At 47.4% G+C, this 18,210-nt stretch overlaps 1 protein-coding gene across 1 annotated transcript in view; it reads right to left on the reverse strand.

Moving 5' to 3' along the window:
- The window catches only part of FRAS1 (Fraser extracellular matrix complex subunit 1), a 105,470-nt gene that overhangs the window by 21,878 nt on the left and 65,382 nt on the right, over positions 1-18,210 (reverse strand). The window contains exons 22-37 of the mRNA XM_053940472.1: positions 16,598-16,744; positions 15,804-15,944; positions 15,573-15,713; positions 15,221-15,364; positions 14,615-14,882; positions 13,286-13,370; positions 11,304-11,618; positions 8,951-9,104; positions 6,996-7,174; positions 5,558-5,674; positions 3,633-3,747; positions 3,039-3,176; positions 2,817-2,849; positions 2,074-2,205; positions 1,683-1,808; positions 1,068-1,315 (exon numbers count right to left, since the gene is read on the reverse strand). Coding sequence (XP_053796447.1) covers positions 1,068-1,315; positions 1,683-1,808; positions 2,074-2,205; positions 2,817-2,849; positions 3,039-3,176; positions 3,633-3,747; positions 5,558-5,674; positions 6,996-7,174; positions 8,951-9,104; positions 11,304-11,618; positions 13,286-13,370; positions 14,615-14,882; positions 15,221-15,364; positions 15,573-15,713; positions 15,804-15,944; positions 16,598-16,744 — 2,483 coding nt within the window. The remainder of the gene's footprint in view (positions 1-1,067; positions 1,316-1,682; positions 1,809-2,073; positions 2,206-2,816; positions 2,850-3,038; positions 3,177-3,632; positions 3,748-5,557; positions 5,675-6,995; positions 7,175-8,950; positions 9,105-11,303; positions 11,619-13,285; positions 13,371-14,614; positions 14,883-15,220; positions 15,365-15,572; positions 15,714-15,803; positions 15,945-16,597; positions 16,745-18,210) is intronic.

Raw genomic sequence — 18,210 nt, forward strand, 5'->3', positions numbered from 1 at the left:
TGTTTTATAGAGAATTATACCTGCCTAGCTGGGTCAGACCCACAGACGAATATTAAATGGAGCTGTACTGATGAGAAGAGGGTCAAGAGGGCTGACATTTTCAAAACATACCATAAAATGCATTTTCTCTCAGCTCAGCAAGGCTTTCTCTATGTCATTGTATCATGTTAACACAGTATCCCAGACATAAACCCGATATTTTCATTTTCAAAGTACTTCACAGTGAACTAAAAACTGATTTTGTCTCTCTTCAACCACATTAAGTACAACCACACTGCGACTCAGATGTCATCTTTCTTAGAAGATTTTTATTAGGTGGTTGAAAAATAAGACCCAGAGCAGAAATCAACACATCCTGAGCATATGGGTCAGGAGTGAAATCTTCTTTTCCCTATCTGTGCTCTTATTCAGATTAAACCTGAGCATCTCCCTTGTCAGCCTTCCACCTTAAGAGGAGGACAGGACAGATTCCAGACCTGTATCCAGACTGATCCCTTGGAAAAAAAAATCCCAATCATCTCTCTGACAGCCAGCCTCTCTCAGCTCAGGTCTCTCCAGCCTCACACCTGTACTGCAACCTCTCCTCCCTCAGGAGGTTGCTACATCATCAGCAAGGAGTACAGAGCTTTCTTGGCAATGGCACCAGCAGGATAACTCTTGCACAGCACACAAGCCCTGGGACCAACTCAAGCTACCAAGCTCTGCAGCATCTTGGGGTTGTTTACTCTTTCCCCCATCCGATTTCCCCAGAAGAAGGTGGGTGAGTGGGCTAAAATTTTCAAGGGATTAACACTTAGCAAATCCACGTGCTTTATTAGCAAGTCTGTTTGACAGAAAAATCTGGGATTAACTAGGTTCTCATGTTTAGCATGGCAGTTCACCTGTTACAGTCAAATGGGGATAGCCTTAAATCCCTGTGGGATGAAAGAGTCTGTTATCCCTTCTTGGCAGCAGCCAAAACTTGAGCTCTCTACCCAGAAGCCACGCTGACAGCAGAGAGGTGTGTGGGGGATAAGGAAATGGGGCCTGGCAGCATTCCCTGGGCTTAGGAACAGATGAAAACCCACCGTGTAAGCGAGGTGCTGTCGGGAGAGGGTCACAGAGCTTTTGCTGGCCACGGTGACAGCCAGCAAGCAGCCCGGGGCCAGCTGCGGGCCGTGGGTGTCCAGCTGGGACACGTCCACCCTCAGCACCGTGGTGACCGTGGTGACACCGTCGGTGACAGAGATTTCCATGCTGTCCTCTGCTGCTGCTGAGCCATCGTGCACGTACTGCAGAGCGTTCCGGGTGACGTCCTCGTAGGTGAAGCTGTCGCCTGCCCAGGGAGGAGACACACGAGTCAGAAAGACTCTGCTCAGAGCAGGAATCCAACTCAAATGACCTTAATCAAGAACTAAACTGGCATTTAATCCCATCCTGCCAGGGCTCTAAGTTATGAGGACATTCATTAAGTAGCTGGCAGGGCAGAGAAAAAGTTGTGACCTTCCCAGTTCCAGTGACTCCTCCTGATTCTCAAGGAGGGCACCAACCCTCCTTTTCTTCCCAGCTGCTTCCTGAGCTCACAGCTAGATAAGGCTTCCCTATGGATGCATCCTGATCTGCCAGGGGCATCTGTCTCCTCCTGCTCCCCTAAACCAGCTAGGCTGATCACTCTCCTGCACTGAGGGAAACTTTCCACTCACCTGCTCTCATGAGCTCCTGCACATCTGCGCTGTACTTGAGCACAATGCCATGATGGGGAGGTTTCACCAGCTCAAAGAAAAGACCCTCTGGAGCTGTGTCCGTGTCACTTACAGCCAACTGGATCCCTGTGCCAGGGAAAGAGAGCATAGCTTGTGTGAATGGAGCCAAATAAACCCCATAATTCAGTCAGTACAAGAAAAGTAAATAATTCTGGAGCTGCCCTAGCCCGAGAGCTGCGAGTTCCATGGAAACAGTTTGTCCCCTGATGATGCTCAGGCTGTATCAGGGAATTCTCTCCTAGAGTGGCTCTCAAGTGTCCCCCACGCAAGTGAAGCTGGGCCTCCTGGCAGTGAGCTGAGCCCCACACCGTGCCCCATGCGCCCCACTCACCGATGGTGGCTCTGCCCCCCTGGCTGACCTCCAGGAAGGGAGCTGCGATCTGGAAGACCGGAGGCTGCTGCTCGGCGGAGAGCAGGTGGATGACAAACACCATCTCCGGGCTCGTGTGCTCCCCACCAGACACTAGGCACAGACAGAAACAATGCCTGAGTGCAGGGATGGGTTTGCAGGGACCCTTCACCTGAGAAATTCACCTGTCTGTACAAAAATCACCATCCCACATCGCTGGCTCATCTCCCGCCTTTGTGGGCATACACGCACACTTCACACAGGCCAAGAGCATTTATCTCTGCCCCTAACTCAGAACACAGACTTCTCCTTGCTGGTGGAAGCCAGAAAGCACACGGAAACAGAAGGATGCATTAAACAAGCAAGCAGCTTATCTGTGGCAATTTAATTGCAGAAATGTCTCCACGCTGTTTTAAAAAAAAATGAGAGCGTAAAACTCCTTGTTCACACTGGGAGGACAAGAGGAATAAATCAGGCTTTTAGGACTGATTCCAGGCAGCCACTGGAAGAAGATGCCTCTAGCAAGCTGTGGCTCAGCTTCTGTAAAACGCTGCTGGGAACCAGACAAATTAATATCCCCCAGGCACGTGCATTCCCAGAAACTCCTCCTGAGCGCCCACAGGTGCGCCTGCAGCAGAACAAAGGCCAAGGAGGAACAGGCAATGGGAAGGGCAAAAGAAGGATGAACGCTGCTCTGGCCAGGAAAGAGCAAGTGGTTGACATACCTGTGAATCGGAAGCTCACGGAGTCCGGGAGACCTGGCGGGACAAACACAAGCACAGAGTGACTGTGGTCAGGACAGGAAAGCACGCCTTGATGTGGACTTGGAGGATTTTGGGGAAATGTGAAGTGCTGACGTTGGACTGGGCAGAGCCTTTCCTCAGCAAGGAGGAACGCCAGCAGTCCAGCTGGTGTCCCAGCCCTGCAAGGAGCGCTGGGATGCTCACCTGCAAAGGAGAAGGCCATCATCTCCCTGAGGTGAGGCGCAGCGGTCGGCGGACGATAAGCGATCCTGCCGTGGTTTATGTCGGCCTGGGTGAAGTACCTGGCTGGGGACAGAGGCCTGTCCCTGTGCTCCACGATACCTGTGGATGCAGAGACACCAGCATCACCAAGAGGGGTTAATTACTCCATCTGATTCCCACAGGTTCATTTGCTTTCCCTGGGTACTTCTTTGTACCACTTCCAGAACAAGTCACACGGATGCAACAGCGTGGACAATGGGCTCTAGGGACAAGAGAAATTAAACAGAGATTCCTCACTTAGGCATTTCTTCACAGAACCTCTCACTTGAGAGGTGAGAAGCAGAAAGCCATGGGACACAACATTCAGTATTATTCAGACAGTAGCAAAAACTGTCTGAGCTCTGCAGCACGTTCCTAAAGAAGCCAAAGAAATGGGGTTAAGGAACAAGGTGTTTAAAAGCTAAGGAAAGAGGCCAAATGGATTAACAGGTGCCTCTGCAGAATGATACTCCGAGGGAAGGAGGAGATGTGCTCAGAAAATGTGGCAATTAGTGCAGCAGCAACAGGCTCACTTGCCTTGCCCAGGAAGGAGAGGCACAGTCACGTTGTACAGGATTTTCTCACTGGGAACCTCCGGGTCTACAAAGGAGAGGTGATGGGGCTCAATCACTGTCACACGGTCCTCCAGCACCTCAATAAACACATCAGACAATAAGCATCAAGGCCAGAGATAGAAGATTCACCCAAAAAATGCATTGAAAGAGAATTTGCTTTGCTCTAGTTAAATATAAGACAGTCTTGAAATGTAAAGGCCCAGTTCTTAAACCTAAACCTGACCCCCTGTCCCCTGCAGATGCACAACCTCCACACTCACAGGTGGTCGGGTTTCTCCTTTGGCCTACAGCAATTAAAAAGAGAGAAAGGAAAACCTAGTTTGATCAAGAACTCCCTGGATGAACATGTAATTCACTGTCTGTGTAGTTTTCTCATATAGTCTGATGTGGCTGGACTGCATTCTCTTTTAAAAGAAAAGACTGAAAATGACTCAGGCCTTTCAGTTGGAATATAGAGGAACCAAAGCTTTCCCTTTTGTTTTAAACCTGCCTAAAATTGCTCTGATCCTTCCGTAACAAGATTATCATGAACCAAAGGCAGGCAGGGCGTTAAAGGAATTACAGTGCTGCTTGAAGAGACTTAAGTGCCCAAAACCAGTTAATTTCCACGTGTTCATGAACCTTAATCCTGCAGAATTACAAATGAAACTGCTCAGCTGGGTATGAAAAGCATCCAGCTCATTTTATAATCTTGAGCAAAATAGGGAGAGAACAAGCTAAATTAAGGATCTGGGCACTTAAATAACCTGCTTTGGAACATGAAAGGTTACTAATATGGGGGAAGCAGGTTAACTTGATCGAAGAAGAACCAATATAGACGTTGTGTCCAGTTTAACAAAAGAGTCATCAAACTTCCCTTGACCTTTCCCTGCAGCACAAGTCCAAGTCAAGACTAGAGGGATGGGAGGACTCAAAGTATTGTGCTTTCCTCTCAGCTTCAGAAGTCTCATTCTGAAGGAGTCTGAAGACAAATGAACAGAACTCAATCACACTGGGGCAGGGAAGTGCGATTTTCTGACAGAAAGATTTAAGGTTATGTTTCTTCCTCTCTGCCTCCAAGGCCTATTTGTCTCTCCCAAAGGTGGGACTCGCAGGTGGTGAGGTAAAAGGTGTTTTATGGCCCTATTGAATTTTGTGGAGAGTAATTAGCTATAAAACCCAGTGCTGTGTGGCTCTGCCAGACATCTCTCCCATCAATTTTGTCAATAATGACAACAACAAAAAGTCAGGAGCAGGAAGATAAATGGCTCCAAGTAGCAGTCTGACCATGTTTCATTATCACCCAGGAAAGGTCGCCACTATTTCAAACCCTGACAAGGCTGTTGTGCCACGGGCTTCCCACTAATCCCTCTCCCATTCCTTCCTGTGCCTTTCCTGGCCCCATGCCTGGCATGCAGAACAGGAGAAGTAGAGGGGACAGCTGGACTTCACCCACACGTGATGGGGACACACATGGAAGGCTTGCACCGCAGTCTGAGAGTCCACAAAACCGACTTTAAACCCCACAATCATCTTTCCAATCAATGCAGCCGGGGAAGGAACCACCTTGGAGAGACCACTCTCATCCAAATGGGTCATTCCCAGAGCTACAGTTGGGATCAAGTTTACAGTGGAACTACTGGCAAAACCCATTCATTACTGTCTAAGCCACAGCTTTTCTCTCTTGCCATTCCTCCTGGCTTCTCAGGAAAGGTTAAGAGTTCCACAAAACATTGATTTTGTTTCTCTTTCCCCCTCTCCTTCCCAGTCTGCACATTCATCCCTTTAAATACTGAGTTTTTCAGCTTCTCATGGGTATTTTCTGCACTCCCCCACCCCAGTTCCTCTTCTGATCTGTTTTTTTTTCCCCATTCCTACTCCAGCCATCTGTGTGGTGTTATCACTTACAGCCATGTGCAGAGAGGAGCCGAGGGAAAGCTGAGGGGCCTTGGGTGTCTGGGGCAGAACAGCAACGTTGAACACGTGGCTTTCCAGGCTGGTTTGTGGACTGGCAGAGCTGGACACCTGGGAAGGAAAGGTCACATGAATGGATAAGTGATTTCTAGATCAGTTTCAGACTTTCCCTTGGCAGTGGCTCTCTGTGGTCCCAACAGCTTCCAAGATGGGCTGCACTTGTGTTTCACGGGCTCATAAATATTGTCCACTCTAGCACCAAAAAAATAAGTCAAGGGTATCAAACTCCTAATTGCAAGCCTGCAGCAAAGACATACAAAGCATATTATATGAAATTGGTAAAAACTCAAGAGTACCAGAACCATTCCCTAGAGGTGAGCCTGCAAATGTTCCCAGCAATCCTGGGGTGAAGTAAGCACCCAAAGAAATACAGCTCCCTTCTTTGACAGACTCAGTTACTGCTTTATCTTTTAGCAGGGATGGCAGTGTGCTCTGGAACTCCAGAGAGCACTTTGTGAGCGGGAATGGACATCCTGAAGCTTGATTTTTAGAAAATGCATAAAAATGTAAGCTCTGATGAAAGGAATGATGTCATTTTAGCCATTTGCTGCACCTGCTCCGTCCTAAAACCGATGAAAACAACATGTTGGTCCCGAAATGTCCCAGCCCAAAGTTCAAGGCTTGGAGTTGGACAGGGATTAGCGGTCTCCTGATGTGACCAGGTGTTCCCAGCTCCCTTTCTGAGCTCTCTGTACAATTATTGCTCCTGCTCTGAGATACTGAACCCAAACACTGAACTCATGCAAAATGCATAGTCTATAAGAGGAATGCAGCAATTAAGCCAAAGATTAGCTTGTTCAACACTGACGCTCACAAATTCCTCATTATCACTTACGTTAATTACTTTAGGAATTACCTTAATTGCCTCTGCGGTGCTACAGTAATTGCTTCTGCCTTGTAAACCAGATGTAACAAACACTGCGTTGCCAGTGTTCACGTAGGCTTACTTAGGGCAGGCTGTGAAACCCTCCCAGCAAACAGCAAGGACCTGTCTGAGGAATTTTATGGCTCTTAAACCTGTGGGGAGTGGGGATTTATTTCAGTTTCCCAGCTGCTGGTGAGTATTTCTACCTTTTGGCCTGTTTGCAAGACGAAGGGCTCTGAAGCCAAAATTAAATTATTAGCTTAGAAACCGAGGGCTGTGTGGCTCTGGGGCTCACCAAACACACCATTTTTAAAAAGGCACTTGGAACGTTTTTCACTTGGTGTAAATATTATAGGTTTTATGAGAGGGTGGTGTGCTTGCCAGTGTGCATTCACACACACATCTGTGTCGCTGTTAAAACTCAGCCTCACACGACACAAGCGGAGTCACCCCAGAGAGCCGCCACACGGTATTTCTAGGGAAAGGACATGGAACGACAAGGAATACCTGGAACTGGAAGGAGTCACTCTCCACTTCAGCCCCCGAGTGCCTGTACCACACGATGCCATCGCTGATGTCCTGCTGGGTGAAGGAGGTGGTGGGTGAGGCCGCTCTTCCGTCGGGTAAAAGTTGCCAGGAGTCCGCCGGGCCGTCCGCCGGCATCGGCACCAGCAGCACCACTTCCCCTGGGAAAAGCAAGGAGGAACTTGGGAGAACACAGGGAGCAAGAGGTGCCCTTGCAGCAGCTAAGGGGCAGCCAAGGCAAATGCCCACCCACTCCGAGCTTTTTTCCATGCAGTGTGAAGTGACAGGAATACCAGCAGAGCTCCCAAAAGCCAGCAGCAGACATTGAGACATCCCGGTGACATTGGGGTATCTTGTTAATTAATTCCATTAAACGGGTTGATAATTCTGCTGGTTGATAATTAACCACTCGGTTATGTGAATCATCCACCAGAAGCTCTCCCATTTCATTTCCCCAAACCACCCTTGAAAAGTTGGGGCAACAAAAAAAAAGTAATTCAGCAAGATGAAATATCACGCTTCCATTTGATCATCAAACTCTGGGCTAAAATTCCTTCATCAGTACCCTAATTACATTCCAGATCTTATGGTTTTGCTCATGGGAGTTCCCCTAAAAATCTAAAAATCAAATTCTATGTTTTCTATAGGTATGAATATCTCTCCCATCAGCCACAGACTAAGTTAGGCAGATAAGCCCTTCTGTATTCAGGACCAGTTTTCCACATTTCTCTCTGTTTTTTTTTTTTTACCCTTCTTTTCTGCAAAACAGTATTTTAGATAAAATTTTGGAGATCATTGATTTCTGCTTCTTCTTTCTCACCTGCAGCTACAGACCTGTTTATATTACTGCAATTAATCACAGCAGCAATAATTATGGTGATACAAACATAGGATTATAAATTTTAGTTAGGGTTAGGCAGCAGGAGACAAGCTCCTCGGGGAAAAATTCCTGTTTTCATGTAAATGCTTATTAAAAACGAGAAGATAGACCTTCATCTGCAGAAAACTAAAGGGGGAATACAAATTAATTACTTCTCTTCTAAACTGCAAAACTCTCATTATCTCTGTTTCCATCAGGTGCTGGCAGCTGTTATGGAAACCAGCCTGTCCTCACAGCAAAAGGAAATAAAATAAGCATGGATGGTGCTAGAAGGGTCCTCTAATTTTGCCAGGTCAACAAATTAAATGTGGTATCATTTCTTAGAAGTGCAAAATATGTTATTGGAAGATGTGGTTTTTGTGAAGAAAGTGGTGATGCTGAGTAAGAAAAGAGCATTTTTCTTTTCTTTCCATATTTCGTTTCCCTCCACATGACACCTCTTTTTCATCCCATTTTCCATTTTTCTCCATTTATAGCTCGGTCACAAATCCCAGAACCTTCCACACCCCCACCCTTACCCTGTGCCCAGAAGATCCTCCCTAAGCATGAGGTTGCTGGTGAAAGTCACTGCTCTGAGTGCTGAGCTCAGAGCCTCTCAGAAGGAATTTGGGGACAAGAATTATCTACAGATCCAAACAACATCACCAAATCCTGTTTCAGTTGGCAACCCCTTCCTCTGGGACAAATTAAATCTAAAATCACGGAATTTAGGGAATTCTTCAAGGTAAGCTTCTGCTCAGCAGTTTTTAGAGGTAGACACCGCTCTGTGCTCCTCAAGGCAGACATTCACTGCGGAGGATTATCTTTTGGCACTAAGCTTCTGCTCTCTGAGGGCTGTAAATACACCAGGATTCCACCACCTGACTGGAGGAACGCAGATGATCCGGAAGGGCAAAAGTGCTTTGTTACTCTGCCTGGCCATTAGAAGCGGAAAAAGATGAGGCTAGCAGCACTCAGCCAGCCTACCATTCTAAGGAAACATTCCCCCAGATGTGCACCACGTGTAACACCATGGAAGGGTGCTGCAGTTGGGCAGCAGGACTCCAGGGGGATTTACCATGTCTGGGCTGCTCCTCGGCGATGGTGTAGGTGATGTCAGAGTCCCGGGCACCGGGCAGCTCGGCGTGCAGGATCGTCTTGGAGATCTGCAGCATGCCTCCCTGGGGCACCCACACCAGGGAATTGCTCACCAGCCGGGGGCTCCTGGCACTCTGCAGGCAGGGGGACAGCAGGAAAAGGCTGACTGCGGTGCGAGTAATTGGAATTACTCCGAAGGAAAAGAAAGCATCAAGGAGAATATTCTGGAATTTGTTACGCATTCCACCCTGGTCGTTTGCTTGAAGAAATGGTTGTGCATCCTTCTGCTGCATCCCTCAGACCCCATTCCCAGCCTCTAGAACTGACCTCGTCCTCTAATTCCTAATTTCCTGCTGCTGACCCTAAACCTTCCTGACCCAAGTCTTCCTCCATAATTTTGTCTTTTACCACCATCCTCATTCTCTCTGAGCATCCACCCAAGTCTTTAGTTACTCGGTGGGTTTCCTAACTGTCAAACTATTCATATGGCTTTTTTTTTTTTAAATTTTTTTTTTTGTCCAATATTAATTTAAGCTTCCTGAAATTTGGATGTCAGCACTGGATTGCAGTAATAGTTTCACTACAGTTCCCTTTTAATTCAGTAACACTACTCTGGCATTCAAGGATTGTATCAGCCCTTTTTGGCTCTAATTTGCATTGTTGGACAGGTCACCAAAACCCCCGTGACCTCTTCCATGCCATGGCTCTTTCTTATAACCCCAGCTGCTGTAAATGTGACTTTTTTTCTGGATTTCTGCACATTCACCTTGAAGCTGGCTGTGGCTGCAGTTCACCTTGAACTGTGTGATCAGTCAAAATTCTGACTGCTCCATCTAAGGGATCACCCTCCTCCTCACTTACTACTGCACATAATCAGCCCCCGACCTGGTAAATGACTCATTGCTGTGCTCTTCTGGATCTGCCACAGAGACAGGAGAGAGAGCTAAAAAGATGCTTGTGAAATGGAACCACATTACAGGATGATTTCCGACCTCCTTTTTGGCATGTCTGCTGTGCACCCACCTGATTTTTACTCCACCTACACTGTGGGTTTGTTATAAACATGGAGACCTTCAGCACTTAGGTCACTAAATGACTGAATGTTCCTTCACTGGCCACATCAAACCTATCCAGCACGTTGTGATACCATTCCCACATGGCTTTGATGCTGCTTGTTAATAAGAACAGGCTCGTGAGACAGCTCTTTTTGCTTGGTGATCTATTTAAAAACTATTTCTAACATGTGAAAGTGTTTTCAGCTACCTGCTCCCAGGCAGGGCAAGGTCAGCTGCCTTGCAAATACCTTGTAGGCCTCCCTTAGCTGGATCTCTAGAGGTCTGGGGTACCCCTAAAATAAACATCTTTTGTCTTTTTTTTTTCTGTGCTCCCCCTGGCCTCTCAGAAAAGAAAGGCTTCTATGTCCCTGTTCAGACTGCAACAGTTCCAGCAAAGGGTCTGGGTGGGAAAAGCAGCCATTAGCAACCAAAGGGAGTGGAAAAAGCCCTAAAAGCTGCCCTGCTCTCACCTCTGTCACCAGCTTCATTCTCCTCTGTAGCCAAGTGCTGCACAGAGAAATGTGGAATGATAAGGAGAGACAAGGGAGCACCAAACAGGATAATAAAATAAACTACTCTCAGCAATTCACACTCACTGGCATTTACAACAACCTGCTTAATCAACAGTGAGAGGAAAAAAGGTGTTACAAAGAACACAGAGTGGTGTCCAAGCATTTTCACAGCCCTTGTGATTCTGTTTTCATCCCCAGACTGCTGTGTGAGTCATGGCACTAATTAACATTAATTACTACCCATAGCTTTAGGGGAATCTGCAGGGTCCAAATGGGATCAGTGCCTCCTTGTGCAGAGCTCCACCGCCACATGGAGCACTCGCAAAGCTCCCTTCAAACTGTCCTGCCCAAGCTGCTGAGAAAGACATCTCACACAGCAGAGAGGGCAAAAGAGGGGCAGTGTCATCTCCTCCTAGCTCCTTCCCAAGGGGTGGAACTCCAAGACACTGTGTCCGATCTCTACATAAAAGGCTGCAAGCCATGACCTTCTCTAATGACAGCTCCACTTTGTGCTACTCTTTCACATTAGTAAGGAATGAAGATATCTTCACATTTTTCTCCTGCTTTATTACAATTTATTACCTTTTATCAAATAACTATGGACTTTGAATCATCGAAGCTGCACAACTGGAGCTGTTGCAAACCAAAAATTCGGGCGCCCTCCAAAACCCGATCAATCCACCGCTTCCTCCAGCTGCTTACTCAGGATTAGTGACACCTCAGGGACAGAGCAGCACTTCTCCAGGGTTTATGTGCCAGCACATACCTCGGGAGCAATCCTGATGTGGAGCAGGATGTTCTGGAAGTGGTACCCGTCGCTCACTTGCAGAAGAGCCGCGTCCTGCCGGCTGTCGGAGCCGTCGTGGGCGTAGCGCAGCCGCCCGCCCGCGAGGTCGCCCAGGCGGAAGGTGGCAGGGTCCCCAGGGGGCCCGAGCAGCTTCCCGTGGCGTGGGGGCTCCAAGACCATCAGCACCACGTCCTGAGGGTTGTCGCTGTCCCCCACGCCGAGCACCAGCTCCGATACCGTGCCGGTTCCCCCCCTGCCGACGAGGAGGGGCTCGTTCCTGAACACGTACGGCGCCTGGAACACAAAAGCGGCTCTGAGGCGTCTGCTGAGCCTGGGAGATTGGGTCATGATCAAAGGCTGGAATTAAACGTTTGGGGATAAGGACATCAGCTCACTTCATCCCTGGTAATCTCCTGTTTCTTAGCAGCAGAGAATCGCTCTCCACACCTTTTCCCCCGATGGGCAGATCTAATAATATTTAGCATTTAAACTGAATTAGTCCCATTAAAAGAAGATTCTCATGCCACATTAGGCCTAGGAAAGGCAAAAACTTGGACATTTATATAGCAAGCACCTGACTCTAGCTGATCCTCATGAGGCTTTTGAGATGACAGCAAAACCAGGTGTCTTCATCATCAGTATTTATTTCATTTCCAACACTCCCCACAGCCTTCCTCAACTTATACCAAAAACCTGCTAGAGGCCGTATTTCTGCCGGTTTAAATTAGTTCTCCAGTTCTTTGTCATCAAGAAAAGTTTCAATCTGCAGTCTCTATTGATCCCAATAAACATCATTTGCCATGGGTAATGCCCTGCCTCGGGAGGGAAGCGGTCCTGCAGAGACAAAGTCAAAGCCCTGGGAACATCCATCAGAGAGCCACCTCACCTGTGCACAACTTCCCAGGGTTATTAGGGATCAACAGCCAGAATTCCTATCATTAAACCTCACTTATGTATTCTGGGGCAGTGACTGCAGCTCTTACTTAGGTGAACGTCCTACTGAGGCAAACAAGAGATTAGGCTGAGCCAAGATCTCAGCACCAGCCAGAATCAATATACACACAGCAGGATCAAAACCCACAGTTTGTCTTATTCCAAAGGACAAACTAGAGCACTTCTAATTTCCAGAAGTTAGGGGAATGACTAATATAGAATATAAATTACTCATGGGGAGGGTGGAGGCTGAGCCAGGCTTGTAGGCAGGAAGGAGCCTGCACTAGAAGAGTTCTGTCAAGTCATTTGGTGCCCCTCTGAAGATGCAAATGGGCCTTAAGAGTAGCAGATTCTCTTTTGCACTTCAGGGTCTCTATTTGTGAGGATATGCCAAGTAGTCACAACTTCTGATCGAGTTTTCCACACTGGAAAAAGCTCTGTGCAAGCTGCAAAGCCTCCCTGGAAACCTGGAACCTGCTCAGGTGCCTGTACCTCCCTGGGGTGAGACCTATATATTGTGCCACAGACTTTAAATAACAATAATACAGGAGACACAGACACTTGGCAGTACCATCACCTTGCCCAGAAGTGGCGAGAAGTTTAAGAGACACACTCTAAATAGCTCATGCTGATTTAATTCCCAGCTTCTCCCAGAACAGAGCATTGAACCTGAGTGTCAAAGCTCTCCTGCCATCGGGATCAATCCTGGCCCAATTGGCCTGCAGCAAGAGGCTGAACTGGAGCATCAGCAGATCCAAAGGATAACTGGAGCCCTCACTGATAATTGCTCTATGACTGCACAGCTCCAGCTCCCTACACAAGCAAAATGACACAGGCCAACCTCTCCAGTCAATTCCCCAGCTCCCTTTCCTCCATGTGACTCTTGGTGGCCGCCCCTAAGGGAGAGTTGAGCCCAGTTTGCCTGATCTGAACCCCTGCTCAAGTTCTGCCCAGCTCCTTTTTTATCCCTGCAAGAATCCAGGGCTTCAAATGGTACCAGATTTGGGGCTGTTTCCAGGCTTTGTTACCTGTGTTGAGAAGGCTTGAATGTTGATCACCTCAAGGTGGGAGAATGACTGTTGGTCACTGACCTTCAAGGAAAACTGTCCTTTCCTAAACAGGTCCCCAACAAGCCAAAATACAGGATAATATAAATTAATGAAATACTCTTCCAGGACTCAGGAATGATAAGCACATTATGTATTCAGCAAAAATGACTGGCTCAGTGACAGAAGCTTTAGCTCAAGTTTTCTTCAATTACGTTTTAATAGTATTTTTTCCTGAAGATTCACAACAGTCACAACAGGTAATAAAACACCTTTAGCTGTGTGATAATATACCCTCATCTCCCTTTGAGTAACGTTATCCACATTGGATGGCATCCCCAAGAAAAAGTGCCAATTCTAAATGCCAGCCACTTGCTGCTAAGGAAAAGCCTCACTTTATCTGGCTTCAGGACTTGCCAGGGATTTTCTTTCCCATTTACTTTTCAGTGATGCCACCCAAACACCTTGAAGTTTAAAGTAACAGTATAAATAATAAATAGAGTAATAATTTTTTTTTTCTAATAAAGCAGCTTTGTTTTTTAAGACGAGATGCTGACATTTCATGGTGGCTACCAGGGAGACTTAAAAAAAAAAAAAAAAAAAGCAGGCTACTGGAATATACGCCTGAAGTCTGGTGAACACCAGCTAACACTTGGCATCAGGACACCCTGAAAGTCTTCTTCAGATCTGATTTAGATGGAAGACCTCCCTGATTTATACAGCCAGAAATTCAGAACAGTTCCACCCACGTCACTCTGGTGCCAAGGCTTTATGGTGATGCGAATCAAGTGTGAAATTTGGCAGAGTGGCTGGCTTATTGCCTGGCTGCAGGAAAAATCTGCTTCCCTGCAACATCCTGTGCAGTGTGAGCTTTGCCAGCTATTAATCACCACTAATTATTCCAGGGTACTAACAGAGCTCACACTGGAGGCAAACAAGGAATGGCTGAAGGCAAACTACGCCAAAGAGCACAGCAGTGACATCACTTGAGCATCTTCCTAACAATATCAAGAAACCGTAGTAACAATCAGACTAATATGCCAGTTTTAACTCTCAGCTGAGTATCCTGAGGATGGGACAGATTCCTGCACCCCAAAAGCACAGAAAGCTTGGGGTCACAGTGAACTGAGAAGTTTTGCAGCACCAGTTATGCTACAGTACAGCGTAGGTACGCTGGAAGTTGATTTAGCAGCGGTGGGAAGTGTGCCTCCCTGTAGGAAAGCTTCCAAGAAAGAAGGAAATACCCGTTCTCGAGATACAGCAGTTTTTTAGCGAGGCAAGAGCTCAGGAAAGAAGCTTCCCCCGAGTCACCTGGGCTCGTCCCTGCTGTGCACGAAGCGGACCCTCCTGTCCCGCACGTCCCTGCAGCTGAAGCGCTGGCCGCGGCTCAGCGGCACCTCCTGCCCGTCCTGCAGCATCACCAGCCGGCCGCTGGAGGGAATGCTGTCCACCTGGAACAGCGGCTGCCCCGAGGCACCGGCCGGATCGCAGCCCAGCAAGGCCAGGTCTAAGGGCTGCACCCCGCCGATGCCCACCCTGAGGGTGCTGCTCACATGAGAGCTCCAGGGATGCCTGCTGGCTGAAGGGAAAGAAGGGAGAAGTGTTACTGCAAGAACCACCGCGGGCTGTGTTGGTGTCATGCCTGTCAGCACTATTTTTTGGGTGCCCTGTTCATTCCTGACCCAGGTGAACTGCAATCCATCCCAATCCTCACCAAGACTTGGGCAAATCACTTCCCGCCTTGATTTCCCAATCACAGAACTGAAAGCCAACTGCAGACAGACTAGTAAATCTTCATTTAGAATAAAGAATGGGTAAGTAACCACTAAACTTGATTCAGGAAGTGATTTCCCCCAAGACATTTTGTCACTGGCTGTCAGTGATGATAAATGGCGCTGTCTCTTGAGAGACACTCACCTTCTTCACACTCTCTGGTCTGTGGATTGCCATAGAAACCCTGGCCACAGGCAGAAACGCAGATTTTATTCTTCAGAAACGTGGTGCTGTCACAGAGGTGGCACAGGCTGCCACTGTCACACTCCAGGCATCCAGGAGGACAAGCTGCATCGGACGGAAAGCACAACCCCACTGAGACACTGCAAAACCAGCGCAGCCACTGGCACACAGAGCTGTCCCCAGGCTCAGAGCAGAAACGCCACTATGTGTGTCTTAAAGAGTCAAGAGAGTGGGCAAAGAGTTATGATGAAAGCTGGCAAGCAGTTCCTTCCTCGTTTGCCCACCGTGCCTGCACCAAGCTCGCCATGCTCACCTGCACACTCGCGCTGTGCCTCGTCCGTGTAATGTCTCTGCCCACATTTGGGAACACAAACACTGCCCAGGAGGAAGAAGGAGGCTGGGCAAAGGCTGCACTTGTCTGCTTGCTGGCACCGAAGGCAGGGCTGATCACACCCTAAAGAGACACAGGCAAAGAGCTCAGCCTGACAGCTCTTGGGAGACAAGCAGGGAAACACGTTGGAAGCAATGCTCCATGAAAACTCACTCTGGCACGTGTCTGATTCCCGGTAGAAAGCTGGAGGGCACTCTTCCACACAAGCTCCTTCGTGGAGAACGTGGCCTTCCATGCACTGCAGGCAGTCAGTCCTCTGGGGACCTTTGCAGGCATTACAGCTCCGGTCACACTCTGGAAGAAAACAAAAATCAGTTCAGGGCAGCCCTTTCTGGGGTGCTCACCCTGCACAAGGGCTTAGCACTCGGGGTCTACAAGCTGTGGGAAAACATCACTTATTTCCATCATGGAACACTCTGCTGGGGAGCTCTGGAAATCTTTCAAGTCACGTGTCTTTTAAATCACTCCAAACTGCTGTTTCTGCAGCCATCCGGTGATGCAGGATTTAGTAACAGACAGAGAGAGACACAGGTAAGTACGGGAGGCCAGATAAGCCCCCGAGAAGAGACTTAGCCTGGCAAGCTCACTCGTTATCAGCTGACCCGTGACTAAATGAATTGCTGGACCTGACCCCTGAAAACTTTGCTGGCTCAGTTACAAAATCATTTACAAGAGAGCGATTTGCAATAATCTTGTTCCACTGAAAGGCTCAAGTATGTGACAGCAGGCTGCCCAAAAAGCAAAAAAAAAACCTGCAGAAACCTTGCAAGCAACCTGTCACTGAACAATTTCCCCTTTCCTGCACCCTTTTTAAAGCAGGCCACCTGCACAGCTCCCGCTGCCATCTAACGGATTCTTAGCCAAGGCACTCGCATTTATTCCTTTTTCCCTTTCCTTCTTTTTCTTTTTTTTTTTCTTTTCATTGAAACCAGCAAGGCATTTTTCACCTCTGCAAGTCCTGGTGGAAAAATCCAGGTAGTACTGCTGAGCACAGCTCTCGTACTGGCACTCCCCAAAGAGCAGCACCTTGGCTGCATCTCTGCACGACGTGCAGCCGGCGGCCGAGTCGCAGCTCCGGCACTGGCTGCTGCAAGCTGTGGGAAGACAAGGAAAACCAGTGTCACTCCTGATGCTGTTACCCTGCAGCCTTGCTACTCCTCTTGTCCTCTGTGGAGACTTCAGGGTTCTTGCTTGTTTTGTTCTTTTTCACATTCTCCAAAGCGTAAAGAGCCTCATTCCATTTGGAATAGGCTGGAATGTACCCTCACGCTGCCTCTTACTTTCCTCTGGACAGGTCAGGGTAAAACATTGACCCTGAATCCAAATCCCCAAATAAGAGCTTTCCCTGCCTCTGTTGTTTTTTGGGGTTTTTTTGGGGGTTTTTTTTGGGTTGGTTTTTTTTTTTTTTGTTTTTTGGGGTTTTTTTTTGGGGTTTTTTTGGGTTTTTTTTCTTAATTTCCTTTGTACAGCCTGCATTTCATACAACTCTCTACCCAGAAACACAAAAATTTGGAGAGCAGAGTAGACTGCTGCAATCCTTGGTGGGACCAAAGGCCCATTTAATTTCACTTAACGTTTCCACCTTTTTATCTGCGCACAGTGTGAAATTCTGGAGCTGCAGGGAGCAATAAAGATGCCAGGAAAAAAAAAAAATCAGGGATTTACTGAATCTAGGATCAAAGTCCAGAGGTTCAGAATACTTCAACTCACCTCTTTGATGTCCAGGAACTACACTTCGCAGGAGGCTGTACTAACAGTTTGGGTGATAAATACTGACATGTTAATTCAAAACACAGTTTTATAACCAAAAAACCTCCAAAGTAAATGTGAAAGTACCCACGTTGCTCTCCCTGAAGCAAGAACACAGTGTTTTTCAAAACAGTTCCTTCTTTTAGTGCCTCTAAAAAATGTCACAGAAGGTCTGCATTTTATTGATGTACAAATAATTTCTAGCAAAATGTTTACCTAAAGAATCAAGCAGCTGGTTTTTAGGTGCTCTGGTGCCACTCTGATTTTTCTTCACTTAAGAACACTACCTGAAAAAATTACTTTTTTCAAGTGCTCCAAAGAACCATCTATTAAACATTCTACATGAGGTCTAAATCCAGAGAAATCAGGCTACCCATGGAGGCATGCCAGAAGAGCAAGCAAAAAAATGTATCTGGAAGCAAACCTGTCTTCTTGTTTTATCAGCATGACTCTGTATCTGCATTTTTAAGCCTGTGAAGGACTCGTTAAGCTTCTCACTGTTCCTGGGCCAGGATGTGATTGAGTTTAAAAATATCTCCCAGGGCCCATACGTGCACTCGGCATCTCTCTGAACCTCATTCCAACCCCGAGTTCCTCAAAAGTGCAAAGAGACTAAAATAAATGTTGAAGAGAGACCAGATTTTCTCAGCCTAGCAGCCAACCTCTGATTAAACAATCTTCATTCCCTCCAAGTGGCAGTTTCCCAGCAGCCTGGGACAATTTGTATCTCCCTGGCTTATCAGCAGCACTTGAAAAGGCACAAGTGACACTTGGAATGACAAAAATCCAACACACTTGGCCTTGAGCCCCC

Source organism: Vidua chalybeata, chromosome 4, assembly GCF_026979565.1.
Source record: "Vidua chalybeata isolate OUT-0048 chromosome 4, bVidCha1 merged haplotype, whole genome shotgun sequence".
NCBI lineage: Eukaryota > Metazoa > Chordata > Aves > Passeriformes > Viduidae > Vidua > Vidua chalybeata.